This window comes from Triticum urartu, chromosome 7A (genome assembly GCF_056163025.1).
Source record: "Triticum urartu cultivar PI428250 chromosome 7A, HENAU_Tu73, whole genome shotgun sequence".
In the NCBI taxonomy this organism is placed as follows: Eukaryota; Viridiplantae; Streptophyta; class Magnoliopsida; order Poales; family Poaceae; genus Triticum; species Triticum urartu.
The window spans coordinates 202,476,058-202,498,357 of NC_141879.1; the positions used below are offsets into that span (position 1 = coordinate 202,476,058).

A 22,300-nucleotide genomic window follows, 5' to 3' on the forward strand; every position below is an offset into this window, starting at 1 on the left:
TGGGGGACCCACCTAACTAGTGAACCCAATTTAGAAAAAAAGAAAAAAAAATGAAACTGTTGAGACAAAAAGGCCATGGGCCAAAAATAAAAAGGCTGCAATGTTGGGCTTGTTCCATGAAGCTGACAAAAAATTCACATGAAAAAAATATAGAAAGGCCGAATTCTTGGGCTAGGCCCATGTAGAAAACCGAATTGGACCGGGCTGAATCTTGTGCCACATCAGCTTGCCACGCCGGATGCCTACGTGGCCTGGGGAGGTTGCTAGTGACCAAAACACCACAGTGGACTTATTTTGGTCATAAACGTCTTCAACCATTCCAGAAGAAAGGTCGCTATAGTCAGTTTATGACGGCCAGCTTTTGACCTTCTGTTTTTGGTCACAAAAAGGTCGCAAATGGAAATTTGTGACCTTTCAGTGACCAATAGTGGTGGTCACAAGTTGACATATTTCTTGTAGTGACTATCGTGAGCAACGGATCATAGTGCCACTGCACACGAGCGTGTGTCTGATCGATTCATCCATTATTCGTAAGTTATGCATGGTTGTGCGGTGTCTAATGGTGGTCGTCAAAGGCTAGCTGGCGACAAGAGCGGTTGCATGGATGCGTGGTTGTCAATACGTTCCGCATATGCTTCAAAGGCTCGTCATCCATGAGTTCACATTTTACCACCATGCCAACGTCTGACCGCCCTGGCCTACCGAAACCCCTTCCATCGCTAGTGCATGCTTCCCACCTGAAACGGTCACCGTCTCTCCAAAACGTCAATGCCGCATTCACCGGCCTTAACTGCAGGTGCAGTTGGTGTGTCACTGACATGTGGGCCAGATGCCCATTGGGCCCACATGTCAGGGATACAATGCACCTGCGGTTAAGTCACTGAAGCAGCGTCCGCATTCACACCCGACGCGACCTCTCACTGGCGCCGGCATTGCAGCAGCGCGACGGCCGAGAGAGCGCCACCCGCGCGGCATCCCGGTGCAAGCGTCTGTTCCGCGTTAACGACACCACAGCTATCCTTCCATCCGCCGCCCACATTAATGACATGCGGCTGCCAACGAACCTACTCCGGCGTCGGCCGTCCATCCGTCTGTCGCGGCTCATTGTCATTCGCCTGCTATATTAACTTGAGCCCCACCTCCCAGCCATAGCCAAAGACCCACACTCATTCTCCTCCGGTCCCTTCCTTCTATCGGCACCACTCCAACCATGGCCTCCTGGCGCTCTAAAGCTCTCTTGGACATACTGTCGCAGGAGCAGACGAAGGACATCGACGGCTCCACTCCGGGCGCGCTCCAAAGCTCTCTTGGATGTACTGTCGTAGGAGCAGATGAAGGAGATCGCCGGTTCCCCCCGGCCGCCCTCCGCTGCCACGACAACGAAGCCGGCGCACGTGCGCGGGCGCAGCCGGCAGCAAGGAAGAGTAGTACACAGTAGGTCGCCGCCGCTCTGATCCCAGGAAGGCCACCGCTCCTCCACTCAGTCGACACCAAGCTTGGTGGGATAAACATCGGCGACCAATTAGCCGCTTGACGGCAACATGGAGGCGGAAATCTTCAGAACCTTGTGCTCCGGAGGATGAGGTTATCAAGGCGGATGAGGAGGAGGCAAAGGCAATGGCTGGCTTTCTCGGGTTCATGGTCGGACATGGTGGTCGGGCGCCGGCGATCGTTTAGATTAGGTTTTAGTATGGTTTGTGCGAAATATGTAATGAATTTCGTCCGGTTCATAGGAAAAGTTTTCGAAATGTAATGAATTTCATCCGATTAATTTGAAAATTTCTTTGTTTGCATGAATTTCGTTCGGTTAGTTCATATAGTTGTTGAAAGGTATGCGGGCAGCATTGGATGGCATCCATCAGTGTCCTCGGACAGATGCCGGTGTAAATTCGAGGGCCAGCGCTGGAGATGCCCTAACTATCATGCTATAATCGCTAACAGTGCTCCATTATTTCTCAGGGAACAGTTATCCCTCGATCAAAATCAGATCCGCCGTGTTCAACACTCCTCCCACGTAAGAGTGTAGACTCTTGCTTACATAAAAATGGAGCAAGTGGACGACACTGTAGCACGTCATATCACTCAAACTAGCCCGCCTAATGCGCGGGAAAGCACCGCCCTCATCATTTTGTTTTGGATTTCTATGATCGACCGCATGAAAATATTATGCTTTGCAAGTTCAATAGGAAAAGGCGACACACTTACGACTCGTACGTGTCGCACCCCCGACAGTCCAACTTGCACGCCGCTCACCAGAGGGGACGCGCGTTGTCTCGCATTTTCACTAACATGTTGGACTGCAATTGAATAAACCATCGATAGCCGAAATCTAATCACTCGGCGGGCGTCGACTGAGAAGAGGGAGACGGGGGATGGATAAGAGATCGCCCGCCACCGCGCACGGACTCCAAGAAATATATATGGTGATAATGTGAGGTGGGCCATGCGGGAGTCCGGACAGCTTCCAAGTCCGCTTCTGACCGCCCTGGCCCACCAGAACCCCCCCCACCCCACCACCTCCCCCCACGCGTTCCCCCCTTAGGGCATCAATAGTGTGTTAAAAGAAACACAATGTATAGCTATGGCATGCAGCCTCTAAGGTGGAGCCCATATCTAACATAAAATATTTACTCTCTCCAACCATCTCAGGCCAAATCTGAACAAATATATGTGCTACAGGGATTGTAAGTAGGGCCAGGGAATTATTTTAGTGCAAAGAAATGTCTTAGATGCAACCTCTTGTGTAAGAGGTGACGCTAGAGAATTTTCCCTAGAGGCTTGGTCCAGAAGTGTATAGCGACAGCCTCTAAGGGCTTAGAGGCAGGTCTAGAGGCAGCAGAATGATACATTGTGGATGCTCTCAAACGCCAGCTGCCTGCATTCATAGCAAGTAGTACCATGGTTGATAATTGTACCATGGTTGATAAGATAGTCTTATCATAAGTCTTTTATGTAATTTTGAGATGAACAAAAAAACATGTGTACAATGGATCATCTCTTAGCCTTATCTTTAATAACTAGTTATTCCTAAAAACATGGTGAAACATATTGTGCTAAGAGATCATCTCTTGTATTCTCTTAAATAAGAGAAGACAAGCCTTTTCTTATGATTTCTCTTTCCTCCACCTCATCATTTATCCTATGTAGCATCCCTACAATAGAACCATTGTACACGCCCTAATCCCGCTTAGGCTAGTCATAGTGGGGAGTAACTTAGACTAGTAACATGCATATGTTACTAGTCTATGTTACTACATTCATAGTGGGGAGTCACATATGTATAGTATCATGCAAGCCATCATTTATTAAGACATAGACTCATTTTGTCTTGGGACGCGTTATGTTACAGTAACATATTATGTTACTCCAAACACCTCTCTCCTCATTAACTATATGCCACATAAGAAAACTTTTTTCTTGAAGTGTGTTATGTTACTTGCTAAGTTACTCCCACTATGACCAGCCTTATGTGGAGGAGAGAGAGGCATTGACAAAGTCAAGGAGTGGGATCTGCAGGAGCCCGTCTCTACACATGCTCCTAGGTATAAAAAATCTAATTCTATAAAAAAGAGGCATAAAAAACAATTGAGTCTAAAAAAAGAAAGGTAAATCCCATTTGAGAGGAAATAGATAAAGAGGAAGTGAGAAAAAGTTGTAACCTTATAGCCAACCTTATAGTCAACACTATGGTAGTATTACATGAGGAAGGAGGGAGTGGTGCACATGCCAAGTTCACTGGGATGCCCTGTTTCACACTCCTCCGTTGTAACAGTGGAGACAATAGCTTTCATCAAAAATAAACAATGAATACTCGTTGCTCATCCACTATATTGGAAAGAATACTTTCATTCGCCGACATGTGGGACGTCGACCATCCTGGTCCACCTGCCATGCACAAAATTATCCTGGTCCACCCCGGTCGTAGCGCAGGCCCAACCTTTCCCACTGTAAGTTGGTCGGACGAAGGAACCATCATGACTTCGTTGAATTCCGCTTATTCAAGAAAACTTACTGTACCCATAGTACTACTACCACCCACGAAGACTGGACGTCACTGTACCACGTCATATCACTGAAACCCACTAGGCCAAACTAGCCCGCCTAGGACTTGTACTCCCTCCGTTTCAGGCCTCCTTTGGTTCATAGGATAGACATTTTATAGGAATAGAAAATTCATAGGAAGTGAGATGACATGCATCTCAATTCCTGTAGAGGAAGAGATGTCATTTGGTGCATAGGCTAGGAATTTTTCCATTGAGTCTAGGCTAATGTTTTTTCCCTCCAAAATGTGAAGGATTGATTCCTATCCTACATAGGAATAGGAATCCATTCCTGCAAACCAAAGGGCTTCAAAGGAATTTTTCCTTTGCAAATCCTATCCTATAGAATTCTTATAAAATTCCTACAAACCAAAGGAGGACGAATGTATCCGTGTCGACTGTTGTCTGATCGATCGCTAAGCCTACAATTTTAGGAGCTTGGGATATTAGCCGATCAACGACGGATCAGTATAAGCGTACCACGAGCTCATCAGGCCCAACGTTTCTCTTCGGTGAGTGTTTTGCAAGTACTATAGCTCGGACAGTAGCTAGCCTACTAACACCAAGAATCATCAAACAAGCCCTGCTGATATGATAAATAGTTCAAACTTACATATAAGCATGCCATATATTACATCAAAAGCTGGTGAGAATCATCTGTTTCCACAACTCAGAGAGGGTTCGCATGATTCACTATCAAACAAAAGTAGCAAGTACCGCCCACACAAGACAGTGCACTAGCCCTAAGATGGTTTGATAACATGCATCGTTCTGGTAATTAAACACAATGCAAACTACCCTGAAGGATTAGCATGACCAACTATTTCTTGTCATCGATCTCTCGGGCAATGAGCACATCACGGATAGCGGCATGCGAATTGATCTCTGGGGCGATGTACACCGTGACATTGGAATCGATCTCTAGCGCGATGCCCATAGGATGGACAGCGGCATCAGAATCGATCTCCGGGGCGGTGTCAACAGGACGGACCGCGACATCAGAAACGATCTCTGGGGCGTTGTCCACAAGACGGGCCACGACATTGAAATCATCAAGGACGTCCACCGACACTTGCACAACCCTAACATATTTGCAAGCACATTGCAAATACTCAAAAACCACAACTATGGTAAGCCATTACTTTTTACCTTGTGCATCTCACCGGGGGATCCCATCCCTCTGGGGGACATCTCCTCGTCCTCGATGGGGGCCATCACCTTGTCAAGGGAATACTACTTCTCAACGATGACTATCTCCTCAAACTCGGCCTTGAGCCTTGCATAGGTGGCCATTAGAGTTTCTGGGGTAGGCACGATGGGGCCCTTGTTGTTCTTCCAACTTTCTTTGAGGAGTTCGTCCGCCAACGTCGTCAACTCTTTGGCCAGTGCTAGTTTCTTGGAGTTCTTCGTCTCCATGGGTTGGCCCGCCAAGATGGTCAACTCGTTGGTCGGTGCTCGCTTCCTGGAGAGCGCTGTCTCCAGTGGGTTGTCTACTGGCAACTCTTTTCCTAGTCCTCTAGGATCCATCAATGAATTGACAAACAAAAGGCAATCGAAAGGAAACCACAATCGAAATGAAAACGGGAAAAGAATAGGCTGTGAGAATCGGTCAGTGTTTCACAAAAAGAAGTTTCTTAGAATGAAAATATAGTAGCATCACTGATTTGCCCACCTTTCCTTCCTCGGTACAGAAGAAAAATGGCAGAAGTGAGGTTTTCTTCAAGAAAGGGGGGAAAGGGCTTCAACGAGCGTTCCAGTGAAATGATGGTTGCTTCGTCCAGTCCAACTTCGAGGCCACTTGACCACTGCTGGTAAAGGTGTGGGTTTTGTGATATGAAGGGTCATGACAGCCACATTGGGGTGACCGGTGAGTCTCGACTGTAGCACCTCGTTGTGATTTGGTGGATGGCACGCGGGCCCGGATGCTTTGCGATATGCTTTGATGCTTTGATGTTTGGTAGGGTGTATGAAGGGTGCATGAGTCCACTCTAGCTTAACACAAATACACTAGGAGCATGCATGAGAAGAGCCTGCATGAAGAGGGGTGATGGGATGAGCATGCACGAAGAGGGAACAACTATGCTAAGATGAGAATGCAACCAAACACACTGTGGCGAGCATTCGCAACTGCCACGTTCGGGTTGTGCTTGGCTCTTCGCCTCTTCAAGAAGACGAACAATGATGCTACTACTACTTCTACAGTATCGAATCCACTACTGCATGTCCGTCCATCGCGTGCGGGAGGGATATCTTGTTGTATACTCTATATTTGCTGCAACCTCTAACATTTACCCCACCACAAATTAAATTATATATTCCTGTCTTGAACAGATGAGCATGCAAACTACAATCACCAGGATGACAGGTAGGGACAGAAGATTATTTTAATAAAAAAGCATGGAGCCGACCCCAACGATTTTAAGCTTACAGGCACGGTACACGCTATCCTGGACTACTCTACACATGAAACTGCCACACGAGCGTCCGGGCTGCGCTTGGCTCTTCGCCTCTTTGGGAAGTCGAACAATGATGGAGTACTACTGTAGTGGAGGAGTACTACAGTATGCTTCTGGCCATCTGACACTGATTGAACTGCTGCATGTTCACCGCGTGCGGGAGGGAGAGCGTGTAGCGAACGAAAGCTTCTCCTAGTCCTGCCAGCCACCACGCTCATGGGCGAGGGAGGGACACAGCTTCATTGACTTACTGCTCCTTCCTTTGCGTGCATGACAGGTGGGCCCAACAGGTGGGTGGCCCACCTGTCATGCAACCAAAGGTAGGTGCGGTTAAGGCGAGAGGGCGTTGTAGTAATCAAACTTCTCAGTCTTGTATGAGTTGACGCGACACATCAAAGCACTGCACTCGATATATTTCAATAATTTGCGTTTACTGATGCATTAATTACAACGCATGCATGCATGCATGCCGTGACTCTCCCTTTGATACCTTCATGTGTTGATTTAATGCACCTTGCCAAATTTTGACTATAAATTTAATTAACCAAATGTTCATGCATGTCACCAAAAATTACATAATTGAAAACTATGTTCAAATACTAATCAAACAATATAATTTTTGGTAACATGCACTAACATTTTGTCAGTTAAATCTTTGGTCAAAATTTAGCACCAATTACAAAGGGGCCTAATAAATATTCTACTCTCACATTTTGTTTTGAGGATACTCCCACATAGAAAATATAGATAATAATGCATGTTGGGGCAGCCCACGTTTCCGATAATTTTAGCTGTGGGCTTGTTCACAAATTTTAGAGGGGGTGGTTGTTCATTTAATGGAGGGTCTTGTACCAAACTTAAACAGTACAAAGTGCGACTTGGCACACCGTAACACCACTTGGAACAAGCGGGTAGCTATCTCAAAAAACAATCAACAACTAAAAAAACGGCGACCTGGCACATAGTACACAATTTTAAATGATTGTTTTGATGGAGTGAAAAAGGAAAACTACCCCACTACGTATATATAGGCCGGAGCCTCTGCGCTTGCTTGCTAGGGTTGCTCTATTCACACACTCTCATCCTCTCCAGATCTAAACAAGATAGCGGTGGTAACACTGTCTTTCTCCCTTCAAAAAACACTGTCTTTCTATCCTCACCGCTGGTTACAGATCCGGACGTATCCCCCTCTGCCGGTGAAGAGGAGGAGGGGCAGCATTTAGGCCGTCGTCGACAGCGAGGGAGGAGACCCACTGCCGGCTGCACCGTTATCTCTGGCCGAGCGCCGGCGCGGGAGGTCCTCCGAACCCTTCGTCGTTGCCCTAGTGTGGGCGGATCCGGCCTCGCGCCGCCAACCTATCCACATCCCGATGACCTTCAGGTATATATTCCTTCGAAACCGCCCTAGCTCTACTTCCCCAGATCGCTACGTCGCTGCATGTGCATCATTTTCTACCTCTTAGCCCCTCTCGATCGGATGGTCAAACGACACATATTTTTCTTCTTCTATTGTTAGAGATAAAGCTACTTCATGGAGTCGAATTTTGTACTTGGTTCAAACACGAAATAAAGTGGGGGTGGGGGAATGTAGTATGTGCATCGGACTTGGTACAAACAGGAAGGATAGGGGGTGAAAGTAGTACAGACTAGTCATCAAACCGGTCTCTTGGTCGAAAAGGGAAATATAGGGGAAACGCCGTACAGAGTGGTATGACCAGGACTAGATTTTCTATCCACACATAAGATGGCTGCATGCATCATTATGATGCAGAGGCCGGGGGCGCGCCTCCATTTCCAAAAAAACATAGGAGTAGGTGGCTAGAGTGAACAAAACTGGGACCAACCCAGATATGTTTCTTGGATGTTTGTTTCTCGGGGCAACAAACTCTGAATCACCACTTTATGCCCCTGTTTAGGTACATGGTGCTGGACTGCTAGTGCACCCACTGTCCCATGCCCTTATACCAAATATTTAGCTTTTCTTAATCTAATGCCCCTGGTAAAATAAATCCATGCCACTATTATAAGCCATGACAAGTTTCGCCAAATGTTTTTGCCTGTAATTGTTTGAAACTCTGACTGTTTCCACTGTAGCTATTTGTGCAAACAGGGATATCCATTTCACCTGGTTGCTGTTGTGACCTTTTGGTGCACTGCACAAAACACTTCTTAAAAGAAGTGACTTTTGTGCTGTTTAACTGGAATGTCAGAATGGAACAGTTGGTTCATTTCAGTGGAATTGCACAAAGGGAGATCTATGTTCCAATCCTCATCATCCATATTGGCAACATAACCTTCCTTTAGGTAAGAATGATATTCAATGCATGTGTTCATCTCTATTTTGCGACTGCCATGAGAAAATAATGCTATTGTTTACTAGTACACTTGTACTCGCTCACCGACAAAACCAATTCTGAAATAGAAGGCCAATCATGTACTTGATTTCACCAACTGGTGAGGAGAAAGAGAAACAGAGCATGAAGATGAAGAAGAAGAAGAATAAATAGTGCCAAGGTGATATTGCTGAAGTCGAGGCCTCAGTCAAGGCCATTCAAGGGCTCCGGCAACGTCTACCTTACGTGTGAGATGATCCTCTAGGGAGCCCTTCCACTTCTGCGTATTGTCCATGATGAATTTGATGCTACTGTTAGAGTAATATGCTAATGTCTTTCTATCCTTTCTCACTAAGCTAATGAAGGTTTCACCTTGTTCCAACTTGTGCAAATAGGGATCATGTTGTGCCAATCATACATTTTAGTGGAACTACACAAGACAATACAATGAACTGTATCCCAGCCAGTGCTTTAACTTTGTTGGAAGTTCTTGATACTCTTTCGATATAATCTTAGCACTGGTAAACAAGAGTGATTTCAACCATACATTTGAAGTGCACTGATACGTCTTCAACGTATCTATAATTTTTGATTGCTCCATGCTATATTATCTACTATTTTGGACATTATTGGGCTTTATTATCCACTTTTATATTATTTTTGGGACTAACCTATTAACCGGAGGCCCAGCCCAGAATTGTTGTTTTTGCCTGTTTTAGGGTTTCGAAGAAAAGGAATATCAAACGAAGTCCAAACGGAATGAAACCTTCGGGAACGTGATTTTCTCAACGAACAAGACCCAGGAGACTTGGACCCTACGTCAAGACACAAAAGAGGAGGCCACGAGGTAGGGGGCGCGCCTACCCCCTAGGCGCGCCCTCCACCCTCGTGGGCCCCCTGTTGCTCCACCGGCGTACTCCTTCTTCCTATATATACCTACGTACCCCCAAACGATCAGATACGGAGCCAAAAACCTAATTCCACCACCGCAACTTTCTGTATCCACGAGATCCCATCTTGGGGCCTGTTCCGGAGCTCCGCCTTAGGGGGCATCGATCACGGAGGGCTTCTACATCAACACCATACCCCCTCCCATGAAGTGTGAGTAGTTTACCTCAGACCTACGGGTCCATAGTTATTAGCTAGATGGCCTCTTCTCTCTTTTTGGATCTCAATACAATGTTCTTCCCCTCTCTTGTGGAGAACTATTCGATGTAATCTTCTTTTTGCGGTGTGTTTGTTGAGACCGATGAATTGTGGGTTTATGATCAAGTCTATCTATGAACAATATTTGAATCTTCTCTGAATTCTTTTATGTATGATTGGTTATGTTTGCAAGTCTCTTCGAATTATCAGTTTGGTTTGGCCTACTAGATTGATCTTTCTTGCAATGGGAGAAGTGCTTAGCTTTGGGTTCAATCTTGCGGTGTCCTTTCCCAGTGACAGTAGGGGCAGCAAGGCACGTATTGTATCGTTGCCATCAAGGATAACAAGATGGGGTTTTCATCATATTGCATGAGTTTATCCCTCTACATCATGTCATCTTGCTTAAGGCATTACTCTGTTTTTAACTTAATACTCTAGATGCATGCTGGATAGTGGTCGATGAGTGGAGTAATAGTAGTAGATGCAGGCAGGAGTCGGTCTACTTGTCTCGGACGTGATGCCTATATACATGATCATACCTAGATATTCTCATAACTATGCTCAGTTCTGTCAATTGCTTAACAGTAATTTGTTCACCCACCGTAGAATACTTATGCTCTCGAGAGAAGCCACTAGTGAAACCAATGGCCCCCAGGTCTATCTTTATCATATTAATGTCCTACTACTTAGTTATTTCCTTTGCTTTTTTACTTTGCCTTTATTTTACTTTGCATCTTTATCACAAAAATACCAAAAATATTATCTTATCATATCTATTAGATCTCACTCTCGTAAGTGGCCGTGTAGGGATTGAGAGCCCCTATTCATGTTGGTTGCGAGGATTTATTTGTTTTGTGCAGGTACGAGGGACTCGCGTGTAGCCTCCTACTGGATTGATAGCTTGGTTCTCAAAAACTGAGGGAAATACTTACGCTACTTTGCTGCATCATCCCTTCCTCTTCGGGGAAAACCAACGTAGTGCTCAAGAGGTAGCAAGAAGGATTTCTGGCGCTGTTGCCGGGGAGTCTACGCGAAAGTCAACATACCAAGTACCTATCACATACCCTTATCTCTTGCATTACATTATTTTCCATTTGCCTCTCGTTTTCCTCTCCCCACTTCACCCTTGCCGTTTTATTCGCCCTCTCTCTCTATCCTCCATCTCTTTCTCTATTCGTCCGCTTGTTTTTTGTTTGCTTGTGTGTTAGTTTGCTTGCTTGTCACGATGGCTCTACCTAAATTTGGTGATCTTCACCTTAAAAGATTAGAAGAGATCGAAAGCAATGTCAGGAGCTTTATGGTTTTGAAATTTGGACATAATAGTTTCTTCAAAACGAGCTTAAGAAACAGAAAAGTTTTATGAGTTTTATGAATAAAGAGTTTGATGATATGTCTAAAGAATTCGATGGTTTGAGATCCCAAATTGCTCGTCTTGAAAAGTTGACCGCTGAAATTTCGGATAAGAAAGCCACCTTAGTTAATAGGATGGCCGCTAAACCGGATTGCTATGAAAATAATGATGAACATCTAAAAGTTATTGATGTGTCCCCTATTAAATCTTTGTTTTGCAATATGAATCTTGATAATGATGGGACTGAATATGATCCACCTTTACCTAGAAGGCGTTCCAAGAATTCGGAATTTTTTTATCTTGACGCTAAAATTGATAAAAGTGGGATTGAAGAAATTAAAACCCTAGATGTTGCTAAACCCACTATTATGGATTTCAAGGAATTTAACTATGAAAATTGCTCTTTATTGATTGTATTTCCTTGTTACAATCCGTGCTAAATTCTCCTCATGCTTACAGTCAAAATAAAGCGTTTACTAAACATATCGTTGATGCCTTGATGCAATCTTATGAAGAAAAACTTGAATTGGAAGTTTCTATCCCTAGAAAACTTTATGATGAGTGGGAACCAACTATTAAAATTAAAATTAAATATCATGAATGCTATGATTTATGTGATTTGGGTGCTAGTGTTTCCATGATTCCAAAGACTTTGTGTGATTTGTTAGGTTTTCGTGATTTTGATGAGTGCTCTTTAAACTTGCACCTTGCGGATTCTACTATTAAGAAACCTATGGGAAGAATTAATGATCTTCTTATTGTTGCAAATAGAAATTATGTGCCCATAGATTTTATTGTTCTTGGCATAGATTGCAATCCTTCATGTCCTATTATTCTTGGTAGACTTTTCCTTAGAACGATTGGTGCAATTATTGATATGAAGGAATGAAATATTAGATTCCAATTTCCATTAAGGAAAGGCACGGAACACTTTCCTAGAAAGAAAATTAAATTACCTTATGAATCTATTATGAGAGCCACTTATGGATTGCCTACCAAAGATGGCAATACCTAGATCTATCCTTGCTTGTTATGCCTAGCTTGGGGCGTTAAACGATAGCGCTTGTTGGGAGGCAACCCAATTTTATTTTTATTCCTTGCTTTTTGCACTTGTTTAGTAGTAAATAATTTATCTAGCCTCTGTTTTGGTTGTGTTTTTGTGTTTAATTAGTGTTTGTGTCAAGTAGAACCGTTGGGAAGACTTGGGGAAAGTCTTGTTACACTTGCTGTAAAAAAACAGAAATTTTAGCGCTCACGAGAACTACTGCCATTTTTATTTGGAAAGTACTATTTAGTTAATTCTTTTTGCAGATGATTAATAGATAAATTCCTCACGTCCAGCAGTTTATTTTTAAATTTTTGGGATTCCATATCTTGTGCTAGCTACAGATTACTACAGACTGTTCTGTTTTTGACAGATTCTGTTTTTCGTGTGTTGTTTGCTTATTTTGATGAATCTATGGCTAGTAAAATAGTTTATAAACCATAGATAAGTTGGAATATAGTAGGTATAACACCAATATAAATAAAGAATGAGTTCATTACAGTACCTCGAAGTGGTCTTTTGTTTTCTTTCGCTAACGGAGCTCACGAGATTTTCTACTTTAAGTTTTGTGTTGTGAAGTTTTCAAGTTTTAAGTAAAGATTTGATGAATTATGAAACATGGAGTGGCAAGAGCCTATGCTTGGGGATTCTCATGGCACCCCCAAGATAATCTAAGGACACCTAAAAGTGGGAGCGGCATTTTGGCTCTCGGGTCCATATAGACCCGTAATCTGAGCCGCTGGTGATGCATTGTGATCTGTGCCACCTGTTGCTATCAAAACAATACAGGTGAAGCGAAATGATTTATACGCAGATACGCCTGGTGTATGGTGGGGGGCGTAGTTGACGGACGTGAAGAGGTGGACGGCCACCCACCCGCTGTACTCTGTACCCGTGGTACAGGTGTCACCCCGAAACGGTGGCCTCCGTCTGGGCTTGGCCCACATGTAAGATTTTTTTCTCCATCGCCTTCACATCTCGATTCTGTGGTCGCTATTGCTGGTGAGTGGCATTATCAGACCAGAACGGCGAGCAGAGGACCAGTCCGCCGGCGGCGAAAGCGACCGCGACCGCGTAAGTAGCTACCCCTGTTGGTGTCGCCGCCGGGGAGCTGATCTGGAACGGTTGTTGGGAAGATGGCGGAAGATTTCCCAAGGGCTCCGGTGGAATTTTGTTTTTTGATTGGATTCATGATTTCAGCTTGCCAATTTTCGAGGATGCGGCATGCAGCGCCGCCGCCCCCGTCCCAAAGTCTAAAGGTGTAGGGGATTCCTTGGTTCAATCAGCGGGGGGATCCAGGTGCGGAATCCTTGGTGATGTTGCCATTCCAGCTATTCAGATTTATGGCAGTTCTCGTGTTGAGCAAACAAGCGTTAGTGGAGGTGGTGGCTCTATCTCGGACATTAATGAGAGCGAGGGTGACAATGTCGATGCGATTAGCCCAGGCTTGAAGGAGGGTGGTGAACCATACCCAGTCGATTCGGTCGTTGCAAAGCAGGCAGATAGTTCGTGTGGAGCATCTGCTCACTCCACGGGCAAGATTGATCCTCAAGCCCCAGGCTGGACCAGAAGGTATGCCTACCATTTTGAAACAGAAAAATGCATCTGTTGGGATTTGACTGTTATTCAGTATTAGAACCATTGCGAATGTCGTGAAATCTGAACGATATATTCTCTAATTATTAGTGTGATCCTGTATATGGAGGCAGACAAAGCAATAATATCTGTAGTGGATAAGTTTGGAGTTACTGTAGAAGTCATATGCGAGTGAAATGTATATATTTTACAGAACCATTGTTTTCAGTTTTGAAAACATATATGTTGATTAGAATGACTTGCGGTTTTATGCGTAAAATGCTTCTCCAGAGTCAGAGTTGGGCAACAAGCCCCGGATCGTGCGCCATGCCCAGATAGGGTGTGCGCATTGGAGCAGACTATAAGAGGCTATGCTGAAAAGCTAGGGCCAAATGTGATTGAGCCTGAGATTGGATTAACATTTGATTCGTTGGGAGAGGCTTGCGATTTTTACAATATATATTCTTGGGAACTTGGCTTTGGCATAAGGTATGGGAAGAGCAGACCGAATTCAGAGAAGACAAAATGCATGCAAGAGGTGGTTTGTGGTTGCTCGGTAAGTCTCAAGGATTTCGTTTTGCTTGAGTTAAGTATTTTTTGGTTGAAGAAACATGGGCACCTGTACTAAGACGGTTTTATGTGCTGCAGGGGAAGCCATTAAAGGAAAACAGCATGTCTTGCAGATGTGAATGCCCAGCAATGATCTGTTTGTTGAGAACAGACGACAATGGGTGGTACATCACAGAGCACCGGGTTGAGCACAATCACTCATTGTCAAGCATCCTAGTTCATGGTCATGGTCATGGTCACAATCAGACGACAATGGGTGCTTCAGGCGGCGTAGAATAACACATCCTAGTTCATGGTCAAGCATTGCTGCTCCTAGCAGCTGCTCTTGCAAATCCTTCCCGGAAATCCTTACCAACCTAGGGTCGTTGTGTACTATCCAGTTCCTGTTTGAGACATGGATTACTGTTATGTGGGTAACAAAAAGCTGAAATGTGAAGAGTGGTTCACAGACAGAAAATATGAAAAGAGAAAGAGGATTTCTTGACGAACCTAGCAATGTGTTTGACTGACAGAGATGAGAAGTGAACCTCAAGAAGTTCTGCGGAGTGAGTTGGTCCTGGGACAACCGGACGCCCTGCAAACCAAGGGTTGGATGCGTAGCTGCGTGAGGATCTTCCTTTTGGGTATGGTTGCACAGTTGACGCCAAATATAACAGATGATGACTCATTCCCAATGCAATCGGCATATATGTCCTTGATGGATGCTAAAATGCAGCGGGCATATTTTTGATCTGCTGCGCAAATTTCTTCGTTCATTGATGAATCGTTGGTGTCGTGGATGACAGGGCATTTCTGAACGGACGTTTGTGCCTTCACCAAACTAGATCCTGAGCACCTTGGACGCTTCAGCACTCTTTGTCTCTGTGAGGAGCTCTCTGTAGAAAATGAAAGTGAATGAGAAGACGGAGTAGGTAGCGTGAACCATTCTGGGTACGATTTGTGACAAAAAAAATGCGTAGGTTGTTGCAAAAAAACACCTTCATCATCAGATAGTTGAAGTCGGACACCTTGTATTTTGTCAGAGACTGGTGTGTTGAAGTTGGACATGTTGTTGGAACTGCTAGGGTGGGAATGTTCTGGCTGTACCGTATGTGATTTCGGAGTTGCACTATCATTAACAAACTGGAGTGGACAGTCTGAGAACCCCCTGGCAGCACAGCATGTGCAGTTGGCTGCAAGTGCGGCGAATAGCTTGTCTGTGAAGTTCACCATGTCAGTTTGTATGTTGTGTCGTGCAGTGGTCACATGACGGATCGCTCTCGCATTTTGTTCACATAGGAGGACGGCAATTGGTTGTTTTGACTGTGGGATGAAGTAAATCATAGTTAGTATGGTTGCACATGAAAAAGAAATATAAAAGTAAAGAATTAAAGCAGTCAAGGTGGGGTTCAGCATACCACGAGTGGAAAATGTCGTGCGATATGGTTAGAGTAATCCAGTGCGGACAATTGCCTGGGGGAAATGGCAGGGGATAACTGTTGATTAGCATTGGTTGGCGGCCTGCATGGGACAGTCTTTCTGGCTGTTGCTTGGTGCTGCGACAACGGGTTGTTGCTTGCTAGAGGAGCTGACATGGATGGTGTGACAGGCTCTTTCTGAGGCCTGCTTCGCGAGTAACATACTGTGGACGGGTCTCTGAGCTGCGTGGAAAGGGTAAAGGGATATTAGTTAGCCTGCAATACAGAAAACAATTTATACCTTGTGATTGTTTACTGGAGCAGAGGAGAAAGATGGCTCAGGTAATAATCCAACGTCTGTGACCATTGTAGCCATTTTTCGTGAGGTATCTTGGTCAAACACATTGATGCGGGGGAGGACATCATGCTTCTTGTTGAATATGCCCAGATCAAGATTGTCCAGGTAGAAAACATGCATCAACAAAATAATGGTGAAACACACCGTTTTGAAATGTTTAGGGCCAAAAACATGAATAATACCCTGAAAAAGAAAGGTGTTGACCTGCAGAAATAGGTGCCCTCCTGTGAGGTTCGTAGTACTAACTCCGTTCTTGATATCCATCTTGAGCTTAGTTACAGCATCAAGCAAGCATTGCATGACATAGTCACACCAATTGAATTGAGGAATGTTCTCGGCTTTTGAAAGTGCACCCCAGAAATCGATGGTCTTGTAGTCGTGTTTGCAGGACGGAGCTAGAACATGACCCATCACAAAAATGACAAATGCTATCTGGAAACATTCCTTCTCAATCTTGCTAGATTGATCTGTGATGTCTCTCTTGAGGAACGCTTCCGCCGACCGCAGGCTGTGAGAAGAAGCTAGGTCCATCCCTAAGGTTTTCTTGATGAAGGAAATTGACTCTTCGTTAATGTTTCCGTCGGGTCCAAGCACATCTCGGTTGCCGGATGGGATACCGAAAACCATTCCAACATCTGCGGAACTGAACTTCAGGGTCTTCCTGCCACTAATAATAATTGCTTTCTGGCTAACCTCCACCTTACTCATGACCCAGGAACTAAGCTTCAGGTTCAATTTCTGTATCATTGGCAAATCAAGCATACCACCAAAACCAATTTATTTTACTAGCCAACATTTGTACTCGCAGAAACCTTTCATAACAGAAACAGCGTGCCTAACTGAACTCCTAGATGTAGTGTTTGGTGGGAGGATATCTGTGGTTGCGCCATGGCTCTCAGTAGAATTCTGGCAACCAATATCTGCAGCTTGTCCATTGCTACCCATCTCTGCTACGCTACTAAACTTGTCGTGCATGAGCCCCTCTGCATGGCGATGAGGAAAAATAAACGAGCGTGAGTAATCGCTGAATGGAAAACAGATCTACGGGGGGTGGGGAGGAATGGGAGGAATCGATCTGGAAAAGACGCGGGGGGGTGGGGTGGTCCTTGCGGAGATGCTTACCGTATTGCAGATGCAGTTCCGGTGCATGTATGAGATCTCTGACTGCGGCGGGCCGCCAAGATCATCGCGGTGGTGCAGAAACGACGATGAGGCAGCTCCTGGTGGCCTAGATCGCCGTGGTGCCCCAAGGGGAAGAAGATTGGTGGGAGGTGGGGGATGCCGGTGGGTGGGTGGGTGTGGTTGGACCGAAATATGCCCAGGTCACAGGTTTGCATGGCCGTTTGGTGCCCTCTGTTCTGGACTGTAATGCACTAGAGAAATCGAGAAAAAAATGACAGCTGCTAAGTGAGGCGTGTCAAACGGTGATTGGCTAAGTTCCTGTCTCATTAGTTTAAATTAGAATAATTTGGAAAACAGAGCCACTCCCATAAACATTCTTCATAATAGCCAAGGCAAGAAGACATTCGGTACCAAATTACAGATACAGTCACACTGGATCCGATGCAAGAGCTATGACTAACGAGCAAAGTACATCGTGACGAATACAACAAATGCGAAGGCGATGAGCAGCAGAGTGGCCAACAGATTGGCGATGCCCAGCATGGTGTTGAACCTAACAGGTCCTGTAGCTGACGAGCTCCAAGGAAGCTGCCCCTCTGAGCTACTGTTCTTGGCAGAGCTTGAAAAATTTCTTGGTTGTGTGCTGCTCCGTCCGCAGCTGATTGCTCCACCAGGTACGCTTCGTAACCTTCCTGCCACTCGTAGAACGGGCATTTCCCAGACTGGACAGCAAAAATCGGCCCTGCCGTTAGAACTGGATATGGAGGAATCAGGCCAAAAAAGTTTTAGAAAATTAACAGCTCCGGTGAAGCTCACATCTTTCTTGCAGCACTTGTAGTAGCGGTTCCCCGGCTGGGATCCGCGGGGGCCACAAATGTTTGTGATGATCCTATCTCTGCAGAATGGGCATGGGATCAGCGGCAGAGCAGGCGGGGTAGTGCGGCGCCTGATGGAGGAGGAAGATGACTCCATTGCCGGAGCTGTTTGGGTGAGGCGGAGGAGTGCAGAGGAAGGAGACGGGCATGAGATGGGAGAACGAGCAAGTGGTGGGGGCCAGCGGTGGAGGTGTGTAGAAATATCTGCTCGGCAACCCGCACCGTTTCCAGACGTTGGTCCATTTCCATCCTTGTTTGGTACATCTCCATCCATATGCATCTGTACTAAACGACGCGAATGAGGACCACAGCTGGACATATTGATCTGACATGTGGACCACCACTGAATATACCCAGGAAAATACGAGATGAAATACGAGCCCATGCGCGAATCTCGATGCGAACCTGTGGTCCAGATTCCGGGTGCATATGAACCCGAGAGCCAATGTGGATTTCCGCACCTAAAAGCCAAAGCTTGGGGATGCCTCGGAAGGCATCCCCTCTTTCGTCTACTTCTATCGGTAACTTTACTTGGAGCTATATTTTTATTCGCCACATGATATGTGTTTTGCTTGGAGCGTCTTGTATGATTTGAGTATTTACTTTTTAGTTTACCACAATCATCCTTTCTGTACACACCTTTTTAGAGAGCCATACATGATTTGGAATTTGTTAGAATACTCTATGTGCTTCGCTTATATCTTTTGAGTTATGTAATTTTGCTCTAGTACTTCACTTATATCTTTTCGAGCACGGTGGTGGATTTGTTTTATAAAAACCATTGATCTCTCATGCTTCACTTAGATTATTTTGAGAGTCTTAAATAGCATGGTAATTTGCTTAAAATCCTAATATTCTTGGTATACAAGATCAATAATAAAACTTTCTTATGAGTGTGTTGAATACTATGAGAAGTTCGATGCTTGATAATTATTTTGAGATATAAAGATGGTGATATTAAAGTTATGCTAGTTGAGTAGTTGTGAATTTGAAGAATACTTGTGTTAAAGTTTGTGATTCTCGTAGGATGCACGTATGGTGAACCGTTATGTGATGAAGTCGGAGCATGATTTATTTTTTGATTGTCTTCCTTATGAGTGGCGGTCGGGGATGAGCGATGGTCTTTTCCTACCAATCTATCCCCTAGGAGCATGCGCGTAATACTTTGCTTTGATAACTTGTAGATTTTTGCAATAAGTATGTGAGTTCTTTATGACTAATGTTGAGTCCATGGATTATACACACTCTCACCCTTTCATCATTGCCAACTTCTCTAATATCGCGCACCTTTCGCCGGTATCATACACCCACCATATACCTTCCTCAAAACAGCCACCATACCTACCTATTATGGCATTTTCATAGCCATTCCGAGATATATTGCCATGAAACTTTCCACCGTTCCATTTATTATGACACACTCTATCATTGTCATATTGCTTAGCATGATCATGTAGTCGATATCGTATTTGTGGCAAAGCCACCATTCATAATTCTTTCATCCATGTTACTCATGAGTCATTGCACATCCCGGTACACCACCGGAGGCATTCATATAGAGTCATATTTTGTTCCAAGTATCGAGTTGTAATTGTTGAGTTGTAAGAAAAATAAAAATGTGATGATCATCATTATTAGAGCATTGTCCCAGTGAGGAAAGGATTATGATTCCCCCACAAGTCGGGATGAGACTCCGGACAAAAAAAAGGGGAAAGAAAAACGGCCATAAAAAAGAAAGAGAAAAGGCCCAAATAAAAATGAGAGAAAAAGTGAGAAGGGGCAATGTTACTATCCTTTTACCACACTTGTGCTTCAAAGTAGCACCATGATATTCATGATAGAGAGTTTCCTATGTTATTACTTTCATATACTAGTGGGAATTTTTAATTATAGAACTTGGCTTGTATATTCCAATGATGGGCTTCCTCAAAATGCCCTAGGTCTTCGTGAGCAAGCAAGTTGGATGCACACCCACTTAGTTTCTTTTTGAGCTTTCATATACTTATAGCTCTAGTGCATCCGTTGCATGGCAATTCCTACTCGCTCACATTGATATCTATTGATGGGCATCTTCATAGCCCGTTGATATGCCTAGTTGATGTGAGACTATCTTCTCCCTTTTTGTCTTCTCCACAACCACCATTCTATTCCACCTATAAGTGCTATGTCCATGGCTCATGCTCATGTATTGCGTGAAGATTGAAAAAGTGTCAGGACCCCGATTCCAAGTCACATCGATCTAGCATGTAACACCTCATATCGCTTTGCGGCCTCACGCACGATATTCCCACGGGTGTCGCCTTACTATGGCCCGGGACCGTTTGCGTCTTTTGTCTCACGTATATGATAGTGTCGCTAGCATCCATATGACAGAGAATCCGGGCCGACATGACTAGTCGTGAACCCAAAGTGGCACTAACTTACAGGGACAGGCATACATGAATCAACATCAAGCATGTCGGTCAGCAGCGTGCGAATCCGGGCTGTAGCACTGGGCTAACAGGACTCCGGTGAACCGGGCTGTAGCAGGCTAGGCAGGACTCCGGATGTCACCGCGTGACATTTCCCCGAAGGGACAGACACAGGAACAAAGTGAATCACATGCCGGCCAGTCAAGTGTTCCGGAGTAGTAGTGCTGGGCTAGCAGGACTCCGGTGAACCGGGCTGTAGCAGATTACTATGGCTCATGGAAGCACAAGACTACATTTCCCCATAAGAGAGGCTACCAAGGATAAACAACTAGGTTGTCGCATCCCACACATACCAAGCATTTCAATCATACACACAATATGCTCAATATGTGCAATACAATATGGCATCACAACAAGATTCTACGACTCAAAGTATTTATTCATTAGGCTCCGAGGAGCGAGATAACACAAACATGGGTCTCATGATCCAACATTCAGAGCATACAAGTCAAGCACATGCGGAAGCTTAACATGTCTGAGTACAGACTTCTACAAATGAAAAAGGCTGAGAAGCCTGACTATCTACCAGATCCCGCCGAGGGCACAAGATCGTAGCTGAGGTATCAAACTAAACGTCGAAGTCCACACGGAAGTACTAGCGAGACTGAAGTCTCTCTACAAAAACATAAAATAAGCAAACGTTAGTACAAATGTACCCAGCAAGACTTACATCAGAACTAACTACATATGCATCGGTATCAACAAAGATGTGGTGGAGTTTAACTACAGCAAGCCAGCTTTGACTCGGTGGCTAACCTGAACTACGACTGCAAGTAACTCTTTTGAGGTGGCGCACACGAGTCCACAAATTCATCATATCAATACTCCACTATGGATCCGCTCCCGTCTCCCTACGAGAACGCCATCCATAGCACTCATGCTTATCTTGCGCATTTTAGAATATCCACTTTCACTTGTCTATGAACTATGCAAGGGGTCCAAGTTTCCATATTCGAGGAATCCGGCTATTCGAATAGATAATGATAACCCTGCAGGGGTGTACTTCTTCACACACGCTCTCGCCACTTATCGCCCTATACACGTCATGTACCTCGGCAACCTTCAAGCGGAAGCCGAGAGAGGGAGTCGGCCACGACCTGACTAACCAACAAGTCTCTAGTCCAGGTTTATCGCCTATTCCGGTTCCATCCACAAGGAGATCCGTCCGGGGTGTCGCTCATGACCCCAAACGATGTGTGCAGGGTTCCCAAGCCCACCATTCGGGTGCCACTTGGTACACCGTGCCACTGTGCCTAGTCTGTCCCAAGCCCACCTGTATCGGGTGCCACTTGGTAGACTACTAACACTACCTACAAACACCAGAAACTAGTTGCAACTCCTAGATAGAGATCGAGTTGATTAATAAGCCGAGAGGGGCCGAGTTACCGGAACCCAATGTGTGGTAGTCACTGTTCATGGATCACAAACACAGAACTCAGTTCCTGAGAACGGCTGCAATGAGACAACCCACCATGTACTCCTACATGGCCTCTCACCGCTACCTTTACCAAATCGTGTTCACACACTTAGCTCACACACGGTAGGTCATGTTCATCACCAT

The 22,300-nt window shown here is 45.0% G+C and overlaps 2 protein-coding genes across 3 annotated transcripts; one reads left to right on the plus strand and one right to left on the minus strand.

Annotated features, from left to right (window-relative positions):
• Nucleotides 1–1,210: 1,210 nt before the first annotated feature.
• LOC125518643 (uncharacterized) lies at nt 1,211–14,795 on the plus strand. The gene is made up of 4 exons (XM_048683467.2): nt 1,211–1,394; nt 13,451–13,943; nt 14,238–14,502; nt 14,595–14,795. The coding sequence occupies exons 1-4, from the start codon at nt 1,211–1,213 to the stop codon at nt 14,793–14,795; spliced, it is 1,143 nt and encodes a 380-aa protein (XP_048539424.1).
• On the minus strand, nt 14,604–17,565 carry LOC125520167 (uncharacterized). Of its 2 annotated transcripts, none has more exons than XM_048685006.2 (6): nt 17,394–17,565; nt 16,230–17,254; nt 15,914–16,156; nt 15,494–15,818; nt 15,006–15,391; nt 14,604–14,899 (listed from the first exon to the last, which is right to left on the minus strand). In XM_048685006.2, exons 2-5 carry the CDS (start codon nt 17,031–17,033, stop codon nt 15,045–15,047), a joined length of 1,719 nt encoding a protein of 572 aa, XP_048540963.2. In that variant the 5' UTR covers nt 17,034–17,254; nt 17,394–17,565; the 3' UTR covers nt 14,604–14,899; nt 15,006–15,044. The 2 variants fall into 2 exon arrangements, with proteins under 2 accessions (XP_048540963.2, XP_048540964.2); XM_048685007.2 differs by having other exon boundaries at nt 16,476–17,254; nt 17,394–17,564.
• Nucleotides 17,566–22,300: the final 4,735 nt, after the last annotated feature.

Coding starts and splice junctions, on each gene's coding strand:
- LOC125518643 (XM_048683467.2), top strand. CDS start 1,211: ATGGCCTCCTGGCGCTCTAAAGCTCTCTTGGACATACTGTCGCAGGAG. Junction 1,395..13,450: donor CGACAACGAAGCCGGCGCAC/GTGCGCGGGCGC, acceptor CGACCGCGTAAG/TAGCTACCCCTGTTGGTGTC. Junction 13,944..14,237: donor GCCCCAGGCTGGACCAGAAG/GTATGCCTACCA, acceptor ATGCTTCTCCAG/AGTCAGAGTTGGGCAACAAG.
- LOC125520167 (XM_048685006.2), bottom strand. CDS start 17,033: ATGCTTGATTTGCCAATGATACAGAAATTGAACCTGAAGCTTAGTTCC. Junction 16,157..16,229: donor CATCTTTCTCCTCTGCTCCA/GTAAACAATCAC, acceptor CTTTCCACGCAG/CTCAGAGACCCGTCCACAGT. Junction 15,819..15,913: donor CACGACATTTTCCACTCGTG/GTATGCTGAACC, acceptor TTCATCCCACAG/TCAAAACAACCAATTGCCGT.